Here is a 24,374-nt window from a genome sequence, read left to right as displayed (position 1 = left end):
AATGAAAACTTTACCTTGCCACAGAGCTTAAAAACCATTCCAAGAATTTGTTTAAATGTTTAACATCTTCATCTTTGCAACCATTCCAAATAAGTTGACTTCATAGTACTTCCACTTCTTTATATGAAGGAAAAAAAAAAGACAAAGCACTATTAAAAACACTGAAGGAAACTAGTAATTATACAACATAATTACTGTATTAGTCTCTTGCCTTGTCATGGCACTTAGGCAAGCATACAAAGAAAGATACTGCTCTTATTTTTCAGGGCCATACTGAAGTGCACCTTCTTCAGTGCAAAACAGCACCTTCTGTACTGCATTAGGCAAACCAAAACCTGTGTTACTCTGTGCCATATTTCAGAAGCTGCCAAGTCAGCTGCCCGTGCAGGAAGACGTGAAGAAGTAGCTGGGGGTCAGACCTGAGAAGTTTCAAAACAGTATTTTTTCAGCTCTGTTCTCACATTTCTGTAAGTTATTTATGAGAGTAACCTAACTCAGCTGGAGTAGACATCCTCCAAAAGTCCCTTAACACATGTATTATTCTTCAATCTGCCCCCAATAAAGAACAGCTGTATTTATTTATTTTAGAAATGTTTCTGTACTCATTTTCATACCTGAAGTTTCCAACTACTTTTGGGAATGTCATACCCACATGGTCAGGCATCAACTCATGTTTGCCCTAAAAACCAGTCTTTTCACTTCCAATGCAATATGCTGGAAATAAATTTAAAAACAAACCAAAATTTTTACTCAACTTTATTAGCTTGAAACAGTTTACACTTCATAACGAGATCTGTGATACACAAAAAACCGTATTCCAGGAACCTTTGTGTGTAGTAAAAACTGAAGGGTACCAGTACAACATTTGTTTCCAAGAATAAAAATCTCGTGACAAGTGATGCAAACATGAAACAGGAATACTAACAGCATGGAATGTTTTGTAAGTTTTAAAGTCTACATCACTTTACAAAAAATCTCACAACCTGTACTGAAGCATCCAAATTTTATTTTTAACCTTGCATGTGTAAAGAACAGTCCAGACACTTCAAGTGCTGGTAACACTGTGGATACTTTCTTGTATTTCAGAGACAGATCCTACGGTATCAGTTCCAGAGCAGTCTACCATCTGCGGTCTACTTTGGTCTGTTCTTGTTCCATCATTTGGAGTTGCAGTTTCAGTCACTCTAGGAATGTATTTCTTCGAGGAAAAATATTTATTTTTTTCACCAGAAACACTGCTGGATATTCTGCTACCATTACTTTTAATATTCACACTGGAATCAGTAAATGAATGCAGACTGGTGACCAATTGCCTTGCTAAATGATGTCCTTTTGCTTGTTCATTTTGTTTGACTCTCTTCTCAGACAATGTCGGAATGCTGTTTTGAGGTTTATCCTCTTTGTTTTGGTTAATTGCTTGACTTTCATTTTCTTTTCGTAAGACTGGCTGCTGCTGTTGCACAGCAGTTGGAAATTCCTGTGTTTCTTGAAGAGAAGAGAAGGTATTATTCACCACCAGCTGGGATTGAAATGTGCCAGGAGAAAGCTGGATGTTCCCACCTCCGCTCTGAAATAAGAGATTCCAGTTAAGATACTGATGCAAATGGAAAAAAAAAATCCAATATTGCAACTGTCATATACTTGAGTCTGCATAGCAAAATAAAGTCTTTACAAAATATACAAGAGATTTAAAGATAATAGCAATCACATAACCTCTATTGCCCTACAAAACAACCAAGTTTCAGCAGATCGCTAGGCTGAAAATGACAGAGTAGGCATATTTACTCTTTCACATCTAGCTTGAACTTTATGCTACAGAAATGAGTCAGTCATAATACAGCCAAAGCACAATCACTTCCTTAATTCTGAAATAAAATTCAGTATGTTTGCTCTGAGTTCACAATAGTTTGATCCCAGTAGTTTATCCCACAATACGTAGCTGCAAAAAGAATCTAAACTATGAAATACTAGGAGATACTAGGATTTAAGTATGAAATAGTATTAATGTTAGTTGAAGCTTTTTTCATATATACTTAAAAAGCACCTCAAATTCAGGCTTCTAAATGAGCAGAATAAGAAAAGACATGAGTTAAAAGAGCAGCATGGACAAGTTCAGAAGAATGCCATCAGCTGAAAACACAGTTGCAAGCTGCAGGCTGAACTACAGCAATGTGAAAGAACCTGTGACAAGAATTAAACTCAATTACTCCTAGTAATTTTAACAGATTCTGAAAAATTGGAAATTGCATTCAGCAGCACGAAAAAAAAATATTGTTGTGTTTTAGAAGCTCATGGTGTTCTTGAAGTATTTTGAACACTTAATCATTTGGAACACTTAGTGGGAAAGACATGAGGTATTAGAAAAATACCAGAATGCAGAATATTCCTAGTATGAAAGTTTTATTCAACTTGGACCTTGGACAAGATTGCAGCTGCCAACATCTTAACTTTGATTTTTTTTTTTTAAAGGGAACTTTGGTACCTTGCTTTAAAAATCCTGAAAGTTTCCCATTCATGGTCTTTGGAGCTGGAACTAAAACTTTATGTGGCTAATATTACGGATGTGTACTGGCCTGAAATTCATAGCATTGCTCACCTAGGAATGTAAGAGAACTGGAAACGTATACTACCATTACTTAAAAGAAAATTACTGCTTTCCAATGGGTGTATTGTACTATTCTCTGTTATCAGATTCTAAGGTATTAAAAAGCGCTGTATATCATTTTTAAACGTCTTTAAACTACTCATGATATTTTCTGATTTTAATGTATCAGTATGGTAACTTCATATTTCAGAAAAAGACACATGGAAATTACCACCAACATTTTCGTTAGTACACGGCAAGACAGTATAGTTTCTGTTCCAAATGCTTATCACTTAGAAAGTTGACATTAACCACTATCATCTGTATAAATACAGCTACAGCAAGAGACTGTAATAATAGTTTCACGGATCATTTCGTTATCATTACTTTCAGTCAGAGTAGGAAAACTGCTGAAAAGTACATTAGATATTGCCAAGTACATTGCACTACCATACCCTCTATCGACTTACTCTGCTATTTTGCATATGTTCTTGTCTTTCTTCTTCAAAAGACTTCTCCTTTAGCACGTTAGCAGGCTTACTGAGAGTAGAATTCATTTGTGGATGCCCCAAAAGACCAAAATCTGACTGGTCTATCCCAGCTAATACAGCAAGTTGTCCAAGTCTGTAAAACAAAGCACAGCAAGTTGTCCAAGTCTATGAAACAAAGCACAGTAGAAAATGACGCACAAAAAAAAAATATCTTATTCATGTGAAAGATCTAAACACTCAAAACCAGAAGAAACAGAATCTATCTCAGTATTTGAAGACTGTTTTTCCATTTTTAAGAGGCCCAAAACAGACTACCAAAGATCAAAACTAGTGGTGACAGCTATTTTCCTATCTTTTCACTAATTAGCCTGCAGGTACAAAATCACCAGCCTTTTTACTCAATGTTACCAAGGTGAGTAATCTTCCAGTTAGCACTGATTTCAAAGCAGGATGCCGGCAAACAGACTCTGTGTCAGGCAGATGAAAGATGAAAACTTTATCATTCAGGCAGAAGCTTGGTGCACATCTCCCAAACTAGTATCACCTCTAAAAGCCAAATCCAATTACATGCCTCAGGAACACAGTCATGTTGTTTCACCTGCTAGTTTAGAAGTCAGCCAAACCTGCCATTTTTTTTTTTTTTAAGCTTAAGCCACAATAAGAAGTCAAAAGTTGCAGCCATCACCTGATAGCATGGCTCTTTACAGAAGCGTATGGAGAAAACCAGTCTTTGTGACTGGGATTTTTTAACTTTCAGAGCAGCTGCAGAACTTGTCATGAACAGATATAAGACCCATTTGAAAAAAAATTATTTTTATGTAGCAAGAGAACACCTTTCCTTTGGCAGAGTTAACACAAACTTTAATCAATGTTCTCTAGAATATTTCAAGTCATAATGAGCAATCCAAAATTTAAGTACCCAGTACAGTTTTGTTCATCTAGCCTTTTGTATTTCCATCAGTAAAAGAGGGCCCCAATACAACAGAACACTTTCTAAAGCCAGTTCAACTGCATTTTCAGCCTTTTGAACTACAGGAACCCTAAGAACCACAGATGATCCACTGAACACTTAGCAAACACAATTCAATAGAAGCTTTCTTCTCTTTTGGAAAGGGCTTCTTGAAAGGACAGATACTTGAATTCAGAGGTACAGTGCTTGGATGTTTTTTACACTGACAAAAGACTGAACAGCAAGGACATAGCTTTTTTTTTTTTTTTTTTCCTTTGCTGTTTGCCAGTACACTCCTAGAAATCTGAGGGGAAAAGGCAGCATAATTAACTGAGAGGATAATTTTGGAAAAAGTCTCAGCAGAAAGTGTAAGACTCAAGTAAAGCAACAACCTACCCAGCATCTTTAAGGAGGTCTAAAAAAGCATGAAACTTTTGAAAAGAGTTCTCAATGCTGCCAAGAACACCTTCATCTTCCAAAATCACGTTGGCTACTGACTGTGCATGAAGAACCTCAGACAGGGAGGTATTTAGATTCCTAAGCCTTGCATTTTCAATTTCCAGCTATAAAAGAAAGGCAAAAAAAAGTAAATCAATTTCTACCATTCTCAGTTCAAACAAATACCACCTCTGCAAGTCTATAGAGCAATATCACAAAAAGAAACACCAAAAATCACTGATGTAGAGCTTCATGTACCAGAAACATTCAGGGCACTGTTACATGGAAGTCCATGCAGGTTTGTTTATCCTCAGCTGTAATTCTATGCTACCATAAGTGAACTTGATGAAAGCACTCGAAACTGCTTATTCAGCACTGTCTTTAGTATGTACAGAATGGTGCAGAGCAAGTGCAAGCAAAGACATTAGATTTTAAGTCATGTTACTTTGCATATATAATACAACACATTAGCGCTAATGTTACTTTGCATATATATAATACGACAGTAGCACCAAATAACTTATTTTTACTAGTAAAAAAAAGACCTTAATGAAGGCCAACACTCTTCATCCCTCTGTATCAGAGGGAATGCATACCACTATCTCTCCTCTGCTCTGTGCATCTCAAAATTCAAAGTTTAAGATAATCCCATTTTTCCTTCACACTGAACGTTAATCAAATCAGTGACAGTCTGAAAGCTGAATGACAACTGTAGAATACACAGGGTTTTGTGTTTGGGTGAAGCATTAAGTCACTCACTTGAGTTCACAAACATGCGATCTCTGCTGCCACAGGCTTATTTTCTTTTGTCTTTTATAACAGAAAGCCAGAAAAAATACACATCTGCCTAATGAACTCTAGATGTTTAACTAGCAAAGTGATCAATTTTAGAGGTTATTGCTACTTAGCTTATCCCTTCCCCTCAGGAAAGGTACTATGTTCAAACAGTCTGGCATGAGAAATAAGACATCCCGCAGTGGGTATTTAGCCTGAAAAGTATTTAAGTATAAACCAGCACAGACTACTAGTGCACTTTACATTACAGGAGGATGGGGATGTCCACAATGAAGGACAAAAATGAACCTTGTAGAGTATAGAGTCCTTTTTGTAAACCTGCTTCATGTCCTGGGCACCACTTCTTGTTCAAGTTCAAAATAATACCATAAACGTCATCCCACTGCAGATCACATATAAACACTAAACCTATTAAATTACATATCTTACACTCAACTCTATTGCAAGAAATTCTCCTTTTTGATTACACTCAATTCAAAAGGATCTTTCTAGGTCAGCAACACCAACTCATAACTGTGGCCAACATGCTATCAGTAAACCCATCCAACATTATTATTGCCCACAAGAACAAAAATTATAAAGTTATTATATTTGGCTTATACTGTCCCTTTAATTTTTAACATTTGTAACAAACAGCTTCTCAGTGCAAGTCATGATAGAGAAGGTGGGAGAAGTCAAAAAACTATCCATCTGCTACAAACTGCAAGCAGAATTAACTACTTTCTCAAGGAAAACAAACATCAAAATGCTCTAGGTCATATCTAAAACACGAAATGAATGAAGCACACTGAAAGGGTAGCTTGACCAGGAGTTCAAGGCTCTGGAATAGGATCAGGAGAACAAACACACATTACTAAATGTAGATTTCATCACTGTCCTTAGGCTAGTAAATGATCCATGTGACTTTGAACTGAAATTCTAGAAGCTACCAGGTTAGAGGTTACTGATAATTACTACAATTAAGCAAGTGGATAGTTTGATTCGTGCCTCCTTTAAAGTAAAGATGATTATCAGTTAAGGATCATTACCTCTGTTATCCGTTCTTCAGCCTTTACTCTGGCTCTTCGTTCTTCCTTTAATTTTTCTATGCATTCTTCCAGCTCCAACTATCATAAAACAGAAAATTTATTCCCAAATGTCAGATCAGTATGCAATATTACACACAAATTCAACACATACAAGTGACAATTTTAAGTTCTGGGTATTTCCTCAACTACATTCTTAATGTGAGGAAACTGACAGTTGAGATTCCCTCTAGTGGAAGGAAAGAATATTTACCAGTTTTTGTTTTTCATTTAAGCAAAAATTACATTTTTGTTTATCAAAAGGACTTTGTTTATTTTAAGTGAAAACAACTGTTATTGTCTCAGCGTAGCACGCTTAAATCCCTTCCTTGAGCAGAAGGATTTGAAGTTCTCAAAAACTTGCATACTAAAGTCAAATTTCTATCATTCAGTCACATCAAGGGATGTTCGGAGAGATCTCTTCTTTTGGCATACTGGCAGTATAAGGAGCTTCCACCTCTTACTGTTTATTCCCACTCTGTAATTCCATCATTGTTCTTTCACAGCTGATTGTCCCTCTTCACTGAAAGGCTCTGCTAAGGTCTGCTACTAGCTGAACAGTAATCAAGGTGTTCAGCTGATCAATCCTCATGACAGCTCTCCACCCAAGCAGCTGTGCAGTAAGTGCCGTTTAACAACAGTACCTAAGTACAATTAACACAGCTAAGAAGGGCCCCCTGCTTCCTTTCACATTACTAGCCACAGACTTCTGCTATTCACTTTGCTCCAGTTCTGGAACTCACCCAAATCACATCAGCCAGTGTGAATTATTAGGATGGCTGAGAACTAATGTGGAAAAATCTCACTTTTTACCACAACAGCAAGTTGAATTAACTTGCCTTATGATCAGATAAACAAAGATACAAGATGGGAAAAGACTTAATTAAGAAACAGAAAAGTACTGAAGGATGGAGAGGAAGTAGACCTCACAATTAAATTGTGACACGTGGTTAGCGTGGTTCTTCCACAGTGCAAAATTCTTGTTTTGAATCAGTATAACAAAAAGAATGGGTAATGAACAGGAGCTGTTCAATACTGCTTTAATAATGTTATCAGATTATGTCACTGTGGCCTAGAAAAGTATTCTGGTATCAAATTTAGAAAGTGACACTACAGTGGATTACCTTACTGTAACTAAAATCAGTAAAATCTGGACCAATAAAAGATGGGAGATTTGGAACCAATTTTGGAGTACATTCCTAGAATTTGTAGTTCTTTCTCTTTGTAAACACAAATTAATCACAAATTACCCCTTCCTTGCAGATGCACTATATGTAATCCAGAGATATACTGGAAGTATCTGATTTATTTCACTAAGTTGGAAAAAAGGATTTTTATGCTAAACAGAGCAAACACTACATCTGCTTGGACCACAAAGGTCAACATGACAACCCTACCCCAAAGCAAAAGACACACTTTCTTTCTGTCTCCGCAGTGCATCACAAAATGACAGAATGGCTGAAGTCGACATATCTCTGGAGGTCACCTCATCCAACCTCCCTGCTCAGCAGATACATCTTGAGTCCAGGACTATGTTTCTGAAAACCACACTTTTGAACATCCCCAAGGCAGGAGACTCCACAACCACTCTGGGCAACTTATGCCAGTGCTCAGTCAACCTCACAGTAAAAAGTTGCTCCTTACGTATCTGATGAAACCTCCTGTGTTCCAGTTTGTGCCCACTGGCTCTTGTCCTGGCACCCGACACCACTGAAAACAACCCTGGCTCTGTTCTCTTCACATCCTCCCTTCACAAATTTATACACATTGGTAAGACCACCCCCGCCCCGAGCTTGCTCTTCACGAGGCTGAACAGTCCCATGAACAGCCTTTCCTCATAGGAGAGATGCTCCTGTCCCTTCATCATTTTCATGGCCCTTCCTTGAACTCCTCCCCAGTGTGTGCCTCCTGTACTGGGGAGCCCAGAACTGGATACCCTACTCCCAGTGTAGCCTCTCCAGTGTGGACTAGAGGGGAAGGATCGCGTCCCTTAACCTGCTGGCAACACTCTTCCTCATGCAGCCCAGGATACTGTTGGCCTTCTTTGCAGGTGCAGGTGCAGAACTTTACTCTTCTTATTCAGCTTGGTTGCATTCTTGAGTCCCAGAAATAATATTCTGTTGTCTCCAAACAACAAGAACACAAACATCCTGAAAACACTCCTGTTTTGTTGTACTTGTTGCACAGAAGCTTTTGGCACATGGATTTCCATGATTCCAGACAGAATGCTCTAGATGAGAGTGTTGAAGCCACAGCACAGGCACAGTATCAACAAACTGCACATGAATAGTAGTATGAAACCACCTACACAACTAGGTCCCAGGCCAATGTGAATACCTTAAAAATGTTCCCAAAGTTTCTAGAGAAAAGCGGTAAGTATGCCATTTTTTCAGCTGATGTAATCTATTTACCCTATATTTGTAGAGTCATTTTGCCTTCCACATCAACTCAAAGCTACCCCAAATTTGCCATTACATATAGATGTGCAACAGTATCAAGTTTTAACTTCATTTTCGCTTATATATAAACAGGTCTGTGGTCCCAAACAAACAGTTTGTTCACACAGCATGGTCCTTTACAACAACCACCATGGAAAGACTGACTGCGAGTCTTATTTTATGCAACTTACATGGAGCTTCTCCATTCAAAATCCAAGTCCTAACAGGTGAGATACAGTCCTGTTACTCTGACTGATAATGTATTTTATAGTAGTGCTAGATTGGCACAGCAGTGTTACTGGGCCACTGAAAGACGTTTGTCTTCCCTCCCTTTTCTTAGAACACTCTCTGTGAAGACATTTTCAACTACTTCATCTTTTCAGAACTACCAAAGTAATAGATGGAATAATAAAGAGCAAATTAAAAAAATAGTTACTGAGCTCAGTTATAAAATGGAGCTTTTACACACTTAATTTTTAATTATTTTCCTGCAACAACCATTAGAGTATTTTAGCTCTTCAAAATAACATTAAAATACATTTTTAAAGCAAGTACTTGTAAGGAAATTACTAAAGCAATAATACTCATCAAAAGATTTGCGAACCATGACTCAAGTCCAGAAAAGAGAAATTATGCATTATACAGTTGTGTGCATTAAGTGTAATTCTTCCTTATTATGACGCTGATTTGGCAAGATGCGCATAGCATACACGTTCATTTGCACTATTCAGAGGTTGGAAATTCAGTGCACAATCAACCCACATCTTTTGAAATGGAAGCCTGTGTGACAATTAAAACCTAGTCAGAAAGCACTCTGTGACTAGTTATTAGCTTAATCATAATCTCCTGAATAGAAGTTTATTTGGTATCATTGATCTTCATGAAATTTAAGGCACAGAACATGTTTCTTACCTGGAATTGTTGATGCTTTGTTACATTAATCTTATCTAATGATTTTGTCAAATCTGGATTATGGATAACATCTTCTAAATCTTCTGTCTCTTCAGTTTCAGATGTTGAAGCACTTTCTACCGTCACTTTCACAGGAATACCTGTCTAATTGCATCAGAAAAGAAAAACACACCCACCCACAGCATTAAACTGTGTAACAAAAAAGAAAGATTAAATGCTATCAAAAGCCTCATTTAAATGCAATCTTTTCCCAAAGTCCATTAAAATGAATATGCAGCCCACCCAGTTATGCAATTCTGGGATAAATTTGCATAATAACATATAAAAAGATCTGTGTGTACATACTGGGTATACGTGACAAGGTTTTAGCACTAGGGGCTTGTGGGGATAGCCTCTGTGGAGAAGACCTGGTGCTGCTCTGTGCCACACGTGGCCAATTCCAGCCAGCTCCAGTGGCCCCCACCACAGGACACAGCCAATCCACATGTGCAGTACCTCTGTGAAACCATGCTTACTAAAGGACATAAACACCACAGACAGCAATTAGGAGAAAACAGTGAGAAACAGAGGGCACACTAAGGTCAGAGGAGAAGAAGGTAGTTGTCCATGACAGAGCAGCCTGTGAAGGACCCCCTGTCAAAGCAGACAGATGGACAAAAAAGAACTGGAACTCTGTGGTGGTTTCACCCTGCTGGGTAGCTGAACTCCACCACAACCACTCACCGCCCTGCTTCCTCAGAAGAGGGGGAAAAGAAAGTATTCTGGAAAGAAAAAAAAAGTCTCACGGCTTGAGGTAAGGATAATTTAATAAAAGTTAAAAGGAAGAGAAAAAAGACAAGCAAATGCTGTGCAGGAACATGTAAGACAGAAAAAAAATATCTCAACTTCCCACCAACGAGCAATGTCCAAACACAACCTGGAAAGCAGGGCCTTAATATGTGAAGTGGCTGTTTGGGAGAACAGATGTTTTCATAACGAGACCTGCCCCCCCACCCTCCTTTCCTGACAGGGAACTCCATCCCAGAGAAACACAGTACAAGCCTGTAGGAGAGTCCATACCGCAGCAGGTGTTCCCAGTGGACTGCAACTTGGGGGAAGCCCATGTCAAAGTAGGGATAAGTGTGCTGGCTGCAGCAACAATCTGACCCATCTGTGCACAAATTCAACTTCAGCATATGCTAATCTCCAGCTTTTCTCTGATAGTGGGGGAGTGATGGGAATGGGAAGGTGAAGGACGAAAGAGGTTCCCCCTACAAACACAGATGGGTTCAAACACAGGAACGTAGTCCAAAAGCAGAAGGAAGAGGGAGAGGAAGGGGGAGAGCAGAACCTCAGAGAAAAATGTTAATTCTACTTATTGCCTCAGGGTGGATTGTGTCCATACTCAACCCCAGCCTGCTCATAGGGTTAATAAACCAAAAATAGTGACACAGAAATGGGAATAAACTGAGCATCAAAGATTCAACCAAATGCTGAAGTAAACTATTACTTCGCACTTCTATGTGACAAACTTTAAGTTAAGATGTCCCAGTCTCAACTTTAAGACAGTAAGATTGTGTTGAGCACACATCTTTTTTTAAGCACTCATACACTAAATAAACCTTCACATGAGCAAGGAAGTACCTGAATCTTCACTGGTAACTCTTCATTACCATCCACTGCCCCTCCCCTAAAAAGGGTGAGAAAAACACTTTTGAGGAAAGTAAGCTTGTAAAGTCATCATTGCTACTTCCATTTCTAAACACCAGCTTTAAGAAAGGTGAAACGGTTAAGTTAAAACAGCAAGACACTTTGCTGTACCCCTTTTAACACTCACTACATTCTCATTTTGCTCTACTAGTACTGCTGCTTAATCATGACTTAGGGCAGCATTACTGGATGCTAACAATGTCTTCAATAGATATCTTGTTTAGTTTATTATGAACTGAAGTCAGCAAGATAAATTGGTGTTCAGCATTTCTAAAAAACAAGTTTCATATAATTAGTTATAATACATTAGGAAATTTGTTTGTTTAAACAGACCTTAGCTGCTCAAAATGGAGGTTATGGAATACATAAGATTTTTGGTTGTCTTTGTATCATTTTTTATTTCTTCAAAGTGTTGGAAAGGAAGCATTATAACAATATTACAACTTCCAAGTGTTATAAAATTCTTTTTAAACTTCATATGGCTAAGGTGACAACAATTATATCAGAACTAGAGGAGACAAAACAGAAAGAAATGATGGGGAGAATTGACAGAATCATAGAATCACAGAATATCCCGAGTTGGAAGGGACCCATAGGGATCATCAAGTCCAACTCCTGGCACCGCACAGGTCTGCCCAAAAGTTTAGACCATGTGACTAAGTGCACAGTCCAATCGCTTCTTAAATTCAGACAGGCTTGGTGCCGTGACTACTTCCCTGGGGAGCCTGTTCCAGTGTGCGACCACCCTCTTGGTGAAGAACCTCTTCCTGATGTCCAGCCTAAACTTCCCCTGCCTCAGCTTAACACTGTTCCTGCGGGTCCTGTCACTGGTGATAACGGAGAATAGGTCATCTGCCTCTTCACTCCCCCTCAGCCTCCTCTTCTCCAGGCTGAACAGGCCAAGCGACCTCAGCCGCTCCTCATATGACTTCCCCTCTAGGCCCTTCACCATCTTCGTCACCCTCCTCTGGACACTCTCCAACAGTTTAATGTCCTTTTTGTACTGTGGTGCCCAGAACTGCACACAGTACTCGAAGTGAGGCCGCACCAGCGCAGAGCAGAGCGGGACAATCACCTCCCTCGACCGACTAGCGATGCCGTGCTTGATGCACCCCAGGATACGGTTGGCCCTCCTGGCTGCCAGGGCACACTGCTGGCTCATATTCAACTTGCTGTCAACCACAACCCCCAGATCCCTCTCTGCGGGGCTGCTCTCCAGCATCTTGTCACCCAGTCTGTACGTATAGGCAGGGTTGCCCCGTCCCTGGTGCAGGACCCAGCACTTGCTTTTGTTAAGCCTCATGTGGCTGGTGATCGCCCAGCTCTCCAATCTGTCCAGATCTCTCTGCAAGGCCTTTCCACCCTCATCCGAGTCCACAACTCCCCCAAGTTTGGTGTCGTCAGCAAATTTGCTCAAAACACCTTCTAGTCCTACATCCAAATCATTTATAAAAACATTGAAGAGGACTGGCCCTAAAATGGAGCCTTGAGGAACCCCACTAGTGACCATCCGCCAGCCAGATGTGGCCCCATTTACCACAACCCTTTGAGCCCTGCCCATCAGCCAGTTGCTAGACATCTAGAATTCCTAGACATCTTGAGTTGGAAGCCTGATCAACAATACTACAAGCTTGGAAAACTAAATTATATCTTCAACTATGAAGAAGTATGATAAATCATCAGTAACAAGAGAGTAAATGAACAAGATTTGTTTTGTTTTGGTACACCTGGATATTCCCATAGCAATCAAATTATGTCTTTGTGTGCATTTTAAAAACTTACTGGAACAGAATTTGTAACACCCTCCAAGAATTATATAAGGAGGAAAAGTATGGATACAATATGAAGTTCTGTGTCCAACTTCAAACATGTATTTAGAAAAACTAACACTGCTCTCTCCTTCCTTTATTACGCAGTTTTTATGCTTCAATATTTTCCCCTTTTACTGTGAAAACCTCACCTGCATCTCTTTGCACGTTCTGCAGTGCGCCAAGGGAGGAAGCCTTTTGTGCCCGGTGGCAGTGGTTTTGGTGAATAACTATCTTTTACAGATGTAGTCTTTTTCCCAGGACTTACAGACTTTTTAGATGTTAATCCTGCATTGAACAGCAAGAATAGGAGAAAAGAGATTTCATTGTACCTAGATATTCATACATACAGTTGCAGTTGACTGTTTATAAGTGAAATTTCCAACGTAATAAAAGGGACTGCAGGAAATCTACATTTCAATCTTATTTTGCTTATCTTTTCAAAAACTGATTTCTGTTTTGCTTGTCAAAAAGAAGGTTGGCCAGCTAATCTCCTGGCATGTTTAACAGTTATGTCAGGTTGGCAAAAGTAATGCACACTGTTATTAAGAAATGGAAGCAAAGTTTCATAGCTAAAATTTATTAATACTGGTAATTTCAGATATCCAATTCAGTTGTTGGAAGTGGGAGCTTAGACTGTTCATAATAAATATAAATAAATAAGGCTACATATGCACTTCAAATTGCCCTCTAGTGGTTTTAGTGTGAAAAGGATTGTTTTCGTAGTTTGCAAGATGCATTTAAAGCTGGTATTCCTGTTGATCACTTCCACAGACCACCAGCATCATCACTTAAGAAGAGTAATTAACAAAGTTGTATTCACTATTCCAGCCTTTTGTTGTTGTTTAAATCATATGCTATAACTCAAAGTAGATTCAGAATAAATGTCTAGATTCTACCTCAGGTTATGTATCAACAGAATTAAGACCCAGAAAACTGTTCACTACGTATTTTATATAGTTAAACAAGATGAAACTCAAGTTACTTCTTGAGCACAATCAATAGAACAACTGATTTTGTAAAGGCACGGAAATGTAGAACTGGGGTAACAGAATTCTAAATGTCACTTTATTCTCAACAAGTAAATGGGATAGATTTTTTAAAACTGTATTTAAGTAAGGCATTTTCTTTCATCACCCTGAGCACCAGGATTTATATATACAAACAGATTTTGATTTATGCTTACCTCTATGCTTCCAGATAACAATAGCAAAGATGAAAAGACAAGCCAAATGTATTACGGTGAAATTTTCAGTAATTTTATTGAGAAATAGTGTATTGCAGTGTCCTGGTTTCAACTGGGATTGAGTTAATTTTCTTCCTAGTGGCTGGTATGATGCTGTATTTTGGATTTAGGTGGTAATAATGCTCATAACACACCAATGTTTTAGGTGTTGCTGAGCAGTGCTTACACTAAGTTAAGGACTTTTCAGCTCCTCGTGCTGCCCTGCCAGCAAGGAGGCTGGGGGTGAATAAGAAGCTGACCCAGATTGGCCAAAGGGATGTCCCATGCCATAATACAGTGTTATGCTGAAGAGTAACACTGGAGGGAGTTGGCTGGGAGGCAGGGAGGGGTGCTACCTGAGGTCTGGCTAGGCATCAGTCAGTAGATGGTAAAAAACTTCATTGTGCATCACTTGTTTTTTTAATCATCATTATTATTATTTCCCCTTCCTTTTTTATCCTATTAAATTGTCTTTATCTCTACCCACAAGTTCTACCTTTTTTCAGATTCTCTCCCTCATCCTGCTGTGGGGGGTAGTGAGTGAATGGTTGTGTGGTGCTCAGCTGCCTGCCAGGTTAAACCACAACATGCAGCTACCACTACTTAATTATAAATATTCAAAATACCTATGTTATTTTAAGCATATTATTTATAATATGTTTCCATGAAGTTTTAAAAAAGAACATTTTGTACATCAGTTAAAAAAATAATCAATTATTGTTCGTTTTGGCACAGTCTGCTACAGAAAGGCTACAGCATCAGAAAAACTAGGCAACTCCCTACCAGCAAGTGTCCTAGAAGTGAAGAATTGTGGAGAGAATGCACTCAGAATACATGCAATGCTTCAAAACAGTTAACTTAGTATATCCTACACTTTTCCCAACCACATATACGGCAGCCCTAAAAGCAACAGAAAGTTCGCTATAGAAACCATTGATGGTAGCAGAGACATTATTAATATCAAATTTTCTTTGAAGAAAGGTATTCTGCAAAACACTGATGTTTAGACACACTAAACATTTCATAATTAACATTCTTAAACATTAACATGCCATTTTGTAAACAAAATTCACTACTGCAGGAAAAAACAAAGACAATATTACCAATACGAATCGTAGCTTTTCCTTTTCGACCACTTCCTAGGACAATAGTTCTTTTCTTTGGTCTAGCTTTCAAAGCATCCTTGGAAGATGGTGAAGTCAGCCATTTATACTGAATTTATGTTTTTAATATAAAGAAAGAAAAGTTAGTTTAGTAGCTAATATTTAAAGAGGTGCTTATTTAAGATCAAGTTTAATTTTTTTTGTCAGATACAAGACTGCCACTGCTAGTTACAACTTCATAGTGAACTGTAAAACTAGAGAAAAACAAAAATCCCACAAGCCCCCAACTTAAACACAGATTCAATGCAAGTCTGAATGCTGCATTATCAGTAAGTGTTCCCAGAATACCACTGTAATATCCCATCCAATATTTTCGTTTCTCCTGCACAAAACACTTCTCCTTTTATAGTAAAAAAATGGCATCAACCCTATAAAAAGGAAACTCTGGCTCTGGCTTTCATTCTCTACAGAAAGCTGGCTTGCTAGGAATGACTGGTTCCCGCCAAACTTCTCCAGAGTAATAAAAGCTTAACTAACATGATTTTATATTACCAAGAGTTAGTATTTAAAAAAAAAAAAAAGTTCAATTTTCCCTGCCTCTAATGAAAAGACATCCATGCAAAGTAAGAGCATCTCAAATAGAATTAAGATGCTGATAATCAAAGGCAATTGCTGCAATTCAGACTTCTTTATGGCAACAGATCTACTCATAAAAGGTTCTACTTCTGCCAATTAAAGTCTTATTATTCCCAAGTTACACAGTCACATAATTTTCACTGTGCATCAAGTTATAGTTAGCACAAAGTCCACTGCTGAAGCAGCCATCGAAGGAAATGTAGTTAATATTAATGCTTATTTCAGACAGCCCTAAGCCCCACCATCATAGTACTAGGAACAGGAAACCAAAACTAATCCCTCCTAATGCACAGGGAAGATTAATCTGCAATTACTGTGTTGCAACTAACAAATTCTAACAGAGTGAACTGCTCATTTTCAACTACAAAATAGACTAAAACTAACTGTAAACTTTTAACAGGAAGAATAGCTTAACTTTGTTTTACTACACATAAACCACCTATTACTAGGTCAAACGTGAAGTTCACCTACTCAAGAGACATGCTATCAGGTTAGATACCTGCTGCTGTTGTACAATAACTAAGTATGAAGACAGCAAAGGTATTAAGACAGTTGAAAAAGTCCTGAAGTTGGGACTATGAAAGCAACTTGTAGAAATCTCCAGTGGATTTTTCTTCTAAATTACTCAGTCTCTCCCAGAAATTACACAAACTTCCACCACCTAGTACACCAATCATATCTGCAATTACAATTCACCATCCAAGAATTGCACAGTGCTGCTAAGATAATACAACCTTTCTCTATTTTAAGTGTCCATTAAACCTATTGGAAAATTTCTTATGCTTAGAGGCACCGGTTAGCAGTGAGCAATCCTTTTTGCAAACATGAAAACCCAACTCAAAGGACAAGTACATAAATGCTATTAAAAAATGGAGAAATGACTTATGCAGAACAGGATGGAAGGGCTGCTGAGACACGTATCCAGTAAGCAAGTGTAACGGTACATTAGAGGCTATTAGTGGCAGCCAAGACGTGATCTTTTGTTATTATGGCTTACTACTATAAAGTTATTCAAAAGCCCACCCAACTCCTCTTTATGAAGCAACACACTATTTTTTTTTCCCCTGACTCAACAAGCAGTTCAGGCAGAAAACATGGAGTTCACGCAGCAGGTGCCATGATAAGATCATGCAGAACGTAGCTCTGCCACTCCTCCGATATATACAAATTCCACATTTTACTGAGTTTTAGTCATGAGACTTGTAACAGTTAGCCTCTGTCAGGTTAAAAAGCTGAAACTAGAAGCAGATGAAACTGGAAGAAGTACTAGGGATGGTCATCCATCCAAGTCTTTAGCTGGCTCTGTGGAAGAGATATGGTATGAGTTAGGTAACTTGCTGCAAGAATAAGCAATGGATTAGTTTCAGACAGAAAACTGTATCTTAGACCTTGTCTCAGAAGTCCCTACCCAAAGGCTAAACTTAGTACAACTGAATCTTTATTTCCTATCAATATGAAATCCAGACTTTTAGCAACTATCATGGATAAAAATAAAGACCCCCCCCCCAGGTTAAATATTTCCAAGACAGATATGCATGTTTTCCCCACTATGGAAAAAGGACCAGCATATCCTTTTAAAACCTCCCAGGCTGGAGGTAGTACACAGTTGGCAAAAGGAAGCAATGTAGACACTAACTGGCTGTTTTGCTTGCCAAGCTTAAGCTACAAGAAACAAAAAAAGAAAAAACACATTGCTTCTTTAAATTTGTAAACTTAATCTGTGATGGATCCTTCATAAAAATACAGGGGAAAAAGCAGAAAAGGAACTGAAGTTTGAGTTATGCTAAAACTTGTTGAAAATAGAAAGAACTGGAGTATTAGTTACATCCAAAATTTAGAAGAGGTCACTAGGACTCAAATACACCCTTAGATCATTTTTACTTGAAAGTTTCTTTTAATTGTACAGCTGATTTTGGCAGAATAAAGAAATAGTCCTTGTAGTTTTCTGCAGCACAACTTTATGACCAACTGTTTGTCATCTTTGATACTCCTGACAATTTATAAATTTACTTGTTTTGATCCCTAAAAAAAAACACCAAAACCTACACAAAACGTAACAAAGCACCCACACACTGCTGACTTTCAATATAGAGCGCATCAAGATACTACCGTCAAGAAACTCAACTGTTTTTCTATTCATAATACTCAGGCTGCTTATGTAACTGAGCTTAAAATCAACTGTAAATCCTGACGTTAGGGTAGTAAATGTTTCAGTTTCAAAAGATTATTAACCTTAACATCAAATATTTGCATTTATCTGGCTAAACAGGTGGACTATCCCACTTTGAGTGCCTGCACTGTTCACATGATATACACAGCAAATGCTGTTTACAACAGACTACCCACACAGTTTATGAAATAACAGATCTAGGCAGTTGTGTTCTTATTTGTGGAAGAGGCTGTTACTTAGCAAGTTGATGATCAGTGATTTTTCATTTACATTATTAATCTGGTATACAAGACTGTCAGCATTGCCAGTAAGACTTAAGATACTGCACTACCTTGGTAAATATAGAACAAATGTCTTGAGTTGGGTAGTCTCATGGTATATGGGAGATTCCCCATAGAGTTGCTTCTTTTCACAGTTCAGTTTTCCATTTATCTTGAGCTATATTCTGTACAGGCAGATGCTATTTTCATATAATACCTGCAACATCTGGCATGTGTTGATTGCACCAGCCAATGATAAAGAGTACTTTTTCACAGCTAACCTTGGTTTCTCCAAAAGAGTCTTTCAGATATTGAAATGGAGAACTGTATTAATCCAAGGAATGCGACACAGACTTCACAATTTATTAGATTCTCCCTGCAAAACCACAACTCTGACTTCCAAATATTTTCAAAGCCAAAAGAGCAATAAATTCCAGAACAAGAACTGGGAAAACAAGAAAAAGCGTACACTCATTTGCTTGATAGCTCTTTTGGGAACTGAATCAGATTTCCCTGTTATAAATAAAAGACTCAGTATTTAAACAGTATATCTGATCATAAATGGTGCAGATATTTTATACAAGTTACAGTGACACTGTACAGTTATTAGATAAAGATGGCAAATGACAATGTACTTTAAACTATAGTTTCTTAGATGATTTATATTGCATAGTCCTGAGTAGCTTAAAAATTGACTATGTAAATTATTGACAAAAGTTCCAAAATAATGTTTTAAATTTTAAATTATGAGTTCCTTTATTTAATTAAAAGTTAATTTTCATGTGTTAAGAAAACATTCTACAAAACTTAGCAGTTCAGAATTCTTATTTACTTGTTCTACAGTAATGCCTAAGTATACACAAATTGCCATTATTCTTCCAATAAAATGAATATCCTGTTTTTATTTTATCTTAAATTACATTAAAGAAATCATAAAAAGTCCAATATAATATAGTTAATGTTGCTGCTAGTGTTTTGAGCTTTTCTTCTCCTATTTTTTGTTTCTTTTTTAAATACCTAGAGTCACCTTTCTGTCTATAATTGGAATAGCTGCATTAGATTAATTCTGAACTAAGTTATCTTTGTAAAAATAAATGCAATGCCAGCTAAAAAAAACAAAGCACAAGTCACTCCAGAATGCCTAGCACATACCTCTGAATTAGCATTATTTCCATTCATAAGAACTCTTTCAATAATGTTTTTCATCAGAACGTGATCTAGAATGAATTAAGATGTCTCATTAAGAATTTCCTAGATGAGACCAGTATTTATGCAAACAGATCATTGAATAAGCGGTGTCTACCCTCCTCCCTTCACCCATTTTTAAATGCTTAGCAAATTACTGTTGCAGGCTTTTTCCTTGAAAGCAGTGTACTTTCCCCCACCAGACCTACTCAAAAAGAAAAAAAAACAGGACAAAAGCACATACAGATACTACAGATACATACCAATTAATGGATTTTTTCTTATGTCAAGTACCACTAATGTTGTATTAGTTTGAAGAGCATCTAGTAATGACCTTGCTCCTTCATTGGATATTCCACATTGCTGCAAATCAAGTGCTAAAATATTTGGGGAGGTAAAATAAATAAATTATTCAATGGCGTAACTTGTAGAAATATCTACAATTTAATCCACACTTGCTGAGAACCTCCATTTCACAGAACATGAATAAAGAATGTTACTCCGACAGCCAAATGTTCAAACAAGAATTATTAATTTTGGAGGTGAAAACTAGAAGTTCAGGTCAGTAGCACACATTAACACGTAACTGCTAAACAATTGCAAAGGAAGGAATACAAAATGACAGTTAAGTCACTGTGATTTAGAATTCCTAGCTGAGGTAATAGGTCTAGATACTGATTAATTCAGGTGTTCAAGGTACCATAATATGTAAAAGCAATCAACTTAAGTCTAGTCTGAGTCAGATCACTGCTTCTGCAAGACCAGTAAGTTACTTGGTCACTATGAAATAGTGCTATCAAGGCTTTGAAATTTATTTCTTGTTATGCATACAGAATATAACAGAACAGTTGAGATTGGACGGATGTCTGGAGGTCACCCTGACCAACCCCCCTGCTCAACCAGGACCACCTTCAGCAGGCTGCCCAGGACCATTTCACCCAGATGGTTTTTGAAGATCTCCAAGAAGGAAGACTCCACAACCTTCCTGGGTAACCTGTACCAGTCTTCTGCCACCCTCACAGTAAAACGTTTCTCCTTATGTTTCTGATGGTATCTCCTGTGCTGCAGTTTGTGTCTATTGCCTCCTGTCCTGTCACTGGACACTACTGCAAAGAACCTGTCTCTGTCTTCTTCACTGCCCCTGCTCTGATACCCATACACCTTGAGAAGACCTGCCCTTAGGCTAAGAGAGCTGAGACTGTTCAGCTTGGAGACTTTCCTTATCCTTGTCCCTTTACCATCTTAGTAGCCCTTTGTGGGACTCCCTCCCTCCAGCAGCTTCACCTCTCTCCTGTACAGGAAAGCCCAGTAACCCAGGTCTGGCAGCCTCAGCAGTGCTGAGAAGTGGGGATGGATCACTCTCCTCAAACTGCTGGCAACACTCCTAATACAGGATAGATAGCCTTCTTGGCCACCAAGGCACAGAGCTGGCTCACAGACAGCTTTGTTTACGAAAGGACCCCTGGGTTGTTTTCTGCCAAGCTGCCTTCCAACAAGTCAGACCCCAGCACATACTGGTGCATGGGATTATTCATTCCCAGGTGAAAGACTTAGAACTTCTCTTTACTGAACTGCATTTCTCTAGCCCACTGAGGTCCCTCTGGATGACAACACTTCCCTGCCTTCTCAGGCCTCAAAGCAAGGCTCACTGGAGTATACCTCCCTAGGTCCTTCCTCCTGCCCTTCCTGAAGATCTGAATGACATTTGCTTTCCTTCAGTCTTCAGGCACCTCTCCCAATCACCATGATCAATCAAACATTGAAAGTGGACTCACACTGGTATCAAACATCTCACTCAGCACTTGTGGGTGCATCCCATGAGGGCCAGAGTTCTGTATGTTCAGTTTGCTTAAGTATTCTCTAACCCGATCCTCTTAAGACCCACATGAATGTTATTTGTACACCTAGCTCACAGTACAAAACTATTCCCATGCTTCAGTATATTTAAGAGAAGGGCTACAAAGCTGGTGAAGGGCCTGGAACACAAGTCCTATGAGGAGTGGCTGAGAGAACTAGGGTTATTTAGTCTGGAGAAGAGGCTCAGGGGAGACCTTATTGCTCTCTACAACTACCTGAAAGAAGTTGTGGGGAGCTGGGGGTCGGCCTCTTCTCGCAGATAAGCAGCAACAGGTCTAGGGGGAATGACCTCAAGTTGAGCCAGGGATGGTTCACACTGAAAATTAGGAGACATTTCTTCTCAGACAGGGCATTGGAATGGGTTGCTCAGGGAGGTGGCAGTGTCACCGTCCCTGGAGATGTTTAAGGAAAGATTGGACCTGGCAGTTAGGGACATGGTTTAGTGGGTGACATTGGTGGTAAGGAGATGGTTAAACCAGATGATTTTGAAGGTCTTTTCCAATCCCAATGATTCTGTGATCATTATTAGTAATTTCATACATATGTACTGTAGAACAAGTTACTTCTCCGAAATACTAGAGGACACTTCCAGATGACCCAAAGGTATTTGGGCATTAACTATCCAAAAAGAGGAAAAGAAAGAATCTCTTTCAAAAGGAATTCTTTCCTAGGTAAATAGGAAATTACACTACTGGCTACATTTGCTATTAACCGTCAACTTTCAGTCTTCTGTCTGCCTCTACTCTATCCAAAGAGTCGATATTTCACAATACCTTTTAGCCACAGGTCCTCTCCTAGACAGTCTGCAAAGGCACTTGCTCCTCTATCTCCAACAAGCATGTTGCAGTTCAAAGTAATGCGCCTCAAGCCTGTCATATAGTCGAGGTCAGGTCTCCTGTAACGCAGGCTTTCAGCCCAAGCTTCACCATGTCTTTTCATTGCCTGGTGCTTTGCAAACACAGGTGGTGTTACCAAGTGCAAAGACATAGCCACAATCAATGACAAGATCATAAAAGTGAAGTTTAATGGCTTGTGTGCTAATGCAAGAAACACATTTACACCGGTTCTCAGTTCAAGAAATACAAGTCATTCTTAAACATTACAGTTAAGTTATGTTTGTTCTCATCGTCTAGTTTTCAATGCATGTTACTAAATAAGGTTAAAGAACTCTAAACATCTTAACACCTTTTTTACACCACTTACAATGCACCTTGAACACGATATACACAGTAGGAAATCGCATGCTTTCATGCAAACCAATGTTAACATTAATTAGAATATGGTACTAGTCACAAGCTTACTAATCAGTTAATTAGAAGCTTCTAAACTGTAAACTTGATTTCACTATTTCTACCCAGTGCTTAAGAATGCTTTAGACATTCTGAAACATTTGTGAAAATGATTAAAGAAGCAATCCTTAAAACAGATGTCAATTACAACCCTAATCTTCATTTGAAGACATCCTGAACTGTTATTTCTTTAAATGACACTTATTAAGAAAAAACATATTTATATCTCATACTGTAAACTGTTTTTGGCATATCATTTCACAAATTTCGGAAGGACTGTTCACACACTAAACTTCACATATGTTGCTCACAAAGTGCTTTGATGTGTTAGAGGTTGAAAGTTAAAGAAAAAAAATAGATGTTCGATAACAGGTTAATTAATTTTATATTCACTGTGTCAGGAAACAATATAATAACAACAAAAAGCAGATCTGAACATTCACTACTATTTAAATTACAACTCATTTATTCATTATCCAATCCCATTACATTTTAATTTATTGGGAAACAATTGAAAAAGGATACAATAGAACTTATTTCCAGAGTATAAATACTGCCCACTTTGAGCTGCGTAACATGGGTTACACAGAATAGCCTGTATTTTTCTCACTGGTAATCAGAATGTTTTCCTTTACTATTGTATATGCAAGTATACTAAGATATTTATATCTACTCAGTATCAAATAATTTGGTCTTAATAGATGTTCACTTCAGGGCTTATGAAACTGATTACAATAAAACTGACTTATCATTAAACATTCATGTGACAATAGCTTTCCCACAATGAAATACAATTTTCAGGACTTTTTTTTTTAAAGCATTACAGTAGCTATATTAGAGATTATCCTTCTCGTGCAGAAATTTGAAGTCAGAAACAGTTCTTTGAGCTCAGGACAATATACGGAATAGCACTGCTTTTAGTATTGAAAAACTAAAAAATTAGATACTGTTAGATTTATTACTAGCTGAACGTAGTTATTATTCTTAGTTAAAGTTATTGTGAACATTTAGTTCAAGAAAGATGATGAAATTACCTTTAATACATTTGCCATATGCTCCGCTCCTCGCCAGGTGAGGCTACATCCTGTGAAGTTTACGTATCTGATAGTAGCTGAATTCTTCACACTCTGGCAGATTGCTGAAGAAAACATGAGCATGCATGTTATCTACATGCACCACAACTAGGTTATCAAAACAAATGCATTCGTTCACTACCATATTAAGAAGCGGAATCAATAACATGGCAAACACATGACAAAACACTGGTATTGAAGTAAAGAAGATTTTAAACGCATTTAATGTGTTGTAAAATTATACATTTTAGTGCAAGTACTTAGCAAAGATTCTTTGAACAAGCCAGAACATTATTTCAGTTTACTTGTGTAAACATGAAAAAAAATCAAGAAAGTTAGCGTCCAACTTAAATATTGTGACTGTTTTATTTAAAACTATAAGCATCACTATTCAGTAGCATATTTATT

General features: G+C 38.0%; 1 protein-coding gene across 5 annotated transcripts in view; it reads right to left on the bottom strand.

The window, feature by feature from the left end:
- Positions 1 to 740: 740 nt before the first annotated feature.
- The window catches only part of CEP78 (centrosomal protein 78), a 57,691-nt gene continuing 34,057 nt past the window's right edge, over positions 741 to 24,374 (bottom strand). For all 5 annotated transcript variants that reach the window (XM_035558537.2, XM_050716623.1, XM_035558534.1 and 2 more), the window contains 12 exons: positions 23,928 to 24,031; positions 22,378 to 22,552; positions 20,011 to 20,124; positions 19,715 to 19,779; positions 15,497 to 15,605; positions 13,321 to 13,456; positions 11,295 to 11,340; positions 9,672 to 9,815; positions 6,286 to 6,363; positions 4,421 to 4,587; positions 3,055 to 3,208; positions 741 to 1,567 (listed from right to left, as the gene is read on the bottom strand). In XM_035558537.2, coding sequence (XP_035414430.1) covers positions 1,046 to 1,567; positions 3,055 to 3,208; positions 4,421 to 4,587; positions 6,286 to 6,363; positions 9,672 to 9,815; positions 11,295 to 11,340; positions 13,321 to 13,456; positions 15,497 to 15,605; positions 19,715 to 19,779; positions 20,011 to 20,124; positions 22,378 to 22,552; positions 23,928 to 24,031 — 1,814 coding nt within the window. In that variant the 3' untranslated portion in view covers positions 741 to 1,045. The remainder of the gene's footprint in view (positions 1,568 to 3,054; positions 3,209 to 4,420; positions 4,588 to 6,285; positions 6,364 to 9,671; positions 9,816 to 11,294; positions 11,341 to 13,320; positions 13,457 to 15,496; positions 15,606 to 19,714; positions 19,780 to 20,010; positions 20,125 to 22,377; positions 22,553 to 23,927; positions 24,032 to 24,374) is intronic.

Source organism: Cygnus atratus, chromosome Z (assembly GCF_013377495.2).
Source record: "Cygnus atratus isolate AKBS03 ecotype Queensland, Australia chromosome Z, CAtr_DNAZoo_HiC_assembly, whole genome shotgun sequence".
In the NCBI taxonomy this organism is placed as follows: domain Eukaryota; kingdom Metazoa; phylum Chordata; class Aves; order Anseriformes; family Anatidae; genus Cygnus; species Cygnus atratus.
The sequence above is the reverse complement of the archived record's forward strand: the minus strand, read 5'-3'. Positions and strand labels throughout refer to the sequence as shown.